Here is a 3449-nt window from a genome sequence, read left to right as displayed (position 1 = left end):
ATTATTAATATTTAGAGTTAATATTAATACTTAATCATAAATAGAGGTAAATCATCTATTGTTGACTCCGCCTATTTATTCTTTATACTACCTGTTGCTCTACCTTTTCCTGAACTGCGTGCGTTGAATTACGGCGGCGACAAAAGACTATAAGCTGTGCTAGAACAATAAAGAATTTATTAAATAATTACGTCTACAGTCAATTATTTATGCTATATCTATATATATTTATATCAATGGTTATATAAATATATATACATATAGACGCACATAGAAATACACTAACAGCACTATACACCTAATGACACAATACAATCCCAACTATAACTCCACCCCAAAATCTATCTAAATATACACACACACACATACATACCAGCAGCACCCTCCCAAACCTAACTATAAGCTGTCCTTACAGGGTAGAAATGGTTAAATACAATAATGGCAAAGCAGGGGTAACTGTGGGATACAGGAGTATGGCCAGGTAGGGGTAAATGCAGGGACAGGGTAATGCAGGGCTTAAAGGGATATGGTGATGGTATAGGGTAATGCAGGGGTTAAAGGGATATGGTGATGGTATAGGGTAATGCAGGGGTTAAAAGGATATGATGTTGGTGGTATAGGGTAATGCAGGGGTTAAAAGGATATGGTGTTGGTGGTATAGGGTAATGCAGGGTATATAGGGATGGCAGTGGGATTTAGGGAATGATAGGGTTAATAATATTTATGGCAGTGGGATTTAGGGAATGATAGGGTTAATAATAATGCTCGTTGATTTAAGGGGGTAGGAAAAGGGTTACTCAGCCATCCAAGGATTCTCCAGGGGTTAATGCTCGTTCCTAGGGGATGATCCTCGCTTGGGCATGTTTTCCAGGGGTTAATTCTCGCTTGTACATGCTCGTTTTCCAGGGGATGGTTCTTGCTTAGGCTGCAGGGCTCAACTCAATATATGCCCTTCCCTCTACAAGGATATAAATTATTTGAATATTATTGATATATAGGGTCTGCATACATAACAAGCAACATGGAGGGGCTCGGTGAAGATGGTGCTGAACGTGTGGAGGTGTCTGATGGGGTCACACAGCTCATAAAAGGACAGCTGTCCGGCCTCATAATCCAGATACATCCGGAATCTACTGGAATTTGGGATGTGAGGTAAGTGGACTCTACTGCTATTGTGTATCACCGAGCATTTCCCATTAAACATCCATAAGCACCAGGACTTGTCATTATATCCAATACATGAACTCTCCCCCTTCCTGTCTATACTGGGGTAACACATTCCTACGCTGCAGCATCCTAAGTTAAGGTATCCTACTTCCCATTCAAAGTAATGCTTTCCTGAAGACAATGTCTTAGTGCTCAGCACCTGGGGATACGTCTGGAATGTCTCTGGTGTCTTTGGCCAATTGAGGCTTCCCTTACTCCATGAGATTGTATAGCCATCAGATACATTTACTTGATCAAAAGCAGTGTTCATATCAAATTCGATGCCCTCAGCCTTCTCCTCATCCACAGCAATCTTTACACAAGACACAATGTTGGCTAAACCCGTCTGCAATGTCACCGACACCAACCCCTCATCCAGGCCACCGATATTTTGGAACTTTTCGTTGTATGCTTTTCTCTCCTCATCATCTGCCTTCTCTGTGTCACAAAAGTCCCTACTGCCTGATTCCTGGTCATTTAGGACAATCAATGGATCGGACGTGTTACACAGTGATTCGATGTGACGCATCTTCTCGGACAACTCGTGCTTCTTTATTTCCAGTTGCTGGATAAGATCAGAGACTGAGATTGACACCTGGTCTTCCTGAGTGGAGATTACATTCAGGACCCTCTTCTCTAAGTCTTCTAGCTGTCTCCTAAGGTCTTCGAACAGACCAGTGATGGTCTCTGTCATTCCTGTTGCTCTTTCTTGCACAGCTCTCCTGCGTTCCTGTAGACTCTGGACCCTGTCCTTAATTTCTGCTCTCTTTGCCAACATCTTTGTCAGAATAGTTTTTAGCATCTCTTTCTTCTTGTTAGAGGCGTCCATCAGTTGCTCCACTTTATGTCCTTTATGCTCTCCAGCCAGGCAGCAGGTAACACAGATGCATAAGGCATCCTGAGTGCAGTAGTACTCCAGGATCTTCTTGTGGGTGGAGCATTTTCTGCTCTGTAGGGAATTGCTGGGCTCAGATAGGACATGTTCAGGGGACTTGCTGTGGACTCTAAGATGTTCCTCACACAGAGAAGCTTCACAAAGGAGACATGATTTAACGGCAGCTACAGAAGAGTGCACACAATAGGAGCAGAAAATCCCCTCCGTGCTCTCCTTGGGTGGGGAGGAGATACATCTCTCTATAATATTACAGAGAGTTATATTCCTGGGAAGGTCAGGACGTTCCTGGAATTCATCTCTGCATTCAGGACAGCTGTAAACTCCATGCCCCTCCTGTGTACCCAGCACACGTTCAATGCACACCCGGCAGTAGTTGTGTCCACACCTCAGCATGACGGGATCCACATAGATGTTCAGGCAGATGGAGCAGATCAGCTCTTCACTCAGAACTGCAGTTGTCATCACGGAAAGTAGACGGGAATCTAGTGCAATTCGATTCTCTGTTTCTCCAAGAAGAAGTGTTAGCAGAAGGCAGCACGACTGATGTCTGAATGTTTCTGCTTCAAGCAAACAGTATATGTGACCTTTGGTTAATGGAATACGAAGAAAAGAAGAGCAAAGGTTATTTCTTGAAAGTCCAACTAATGGAATTATAGTTTGGACGTGGAGTAGGGTGGAGTATGATATAACTTCTTGGGCGTGGAGCATGTAAGGTGCAGGTGGACTGGTGACAAACAGAAAGACAAAGTTCAGTTAACTCTTACTTTACTGGAATAGTTGAAGCACATGAACTGTAACAGTAACTGGGGACAAGTGATCACAACCTTAATTATCTTAGACAGTCAAACTAGGAACCATATCAGGAACAGTCCCAACAGTTTGAGTTTGCAACACCAACATTCCAGCCTGGATACAGGTTTGATTGTGGTAGAGTATCACCGAGTGTTGCTAAATGCTGGGCATCTACTGCCGTGGCTTTTCTTCCGTGGCACAGTGTCACACACGGACCGTGTGAACTCCTTCTCCAGGCAATGCAGTTGTCATTCTGGTTCCAGTACCCCCTGAGCAGAATTGTCTTCTTCTCCTGATGGCTCAGGAGACTCTTTAACCAACCAGAATAAAATTGGGGGTGACTACTCCAACCCTTTTTTGGAAGGTCCTCTAGCTACCAAGCTGCAGTATAAAGCATCCTCTGCTGCTACAGCCTGGGCAGTACGTTGTACTTGAACTTGCACAGTTTAGCCAACCACTGCAACTCCAGGGCACTCATCCACTAAGGGGACGCTATTAGTCAACAATTCTACCCCCAACATGTTATTAGCTACTTTATTGGTAGTAGCCAACACTC

General features: G+C 43.9%; 1 protein-coding gene across 1 annotated transcript; it reads right to left on the bottom strand.

Annotated features, from left to right (window-relative positions):
* Positions 1-973: 973 nt before the first annotated feature.
* LOC121005816 (E3 ubiquitin/ISG15 ligase TRIM25-like) lies at positions 974-2566 on the bottom strand. The gene has a single exon (XM_040438578.1). The coding sequence runs from the start codon at positions 2561-2563 to the stop codon at positions 974-976; it is 1590 nt and encodes a 529-aa protein (XP_040294512.1). The 5' UTR covers positions 2564-2566.
* Positions 2567-3449: the final 883 nt, after the last annotated feature.

Source organism: Bufo bufo, chromosome 6, assembly GCF_905171765.1.
Source record: "Bufo bufo chromosome 6, aBufBuf1.1, whole genome shotgun sequence".
NCBI classification, from domain to species: domain Eukaryota; kingdom Metazoa; phylum Chordata; class Amphibia; order Anura; family Bufonidae; genus Bufo; species Bufo bufo.
This window is presented reverse-complemented; position numbering and strand designations above follow the sequence as displayed.

Coding starts and splice junctions, on each gene's coding strand:
- LOC121005816 (XM_040438578.1), bottom strand. CDS start 2,563: ATGACAACTGCAGTTCTGAGTGAAGAGCTGATCTGCTCCATCTGCCTG.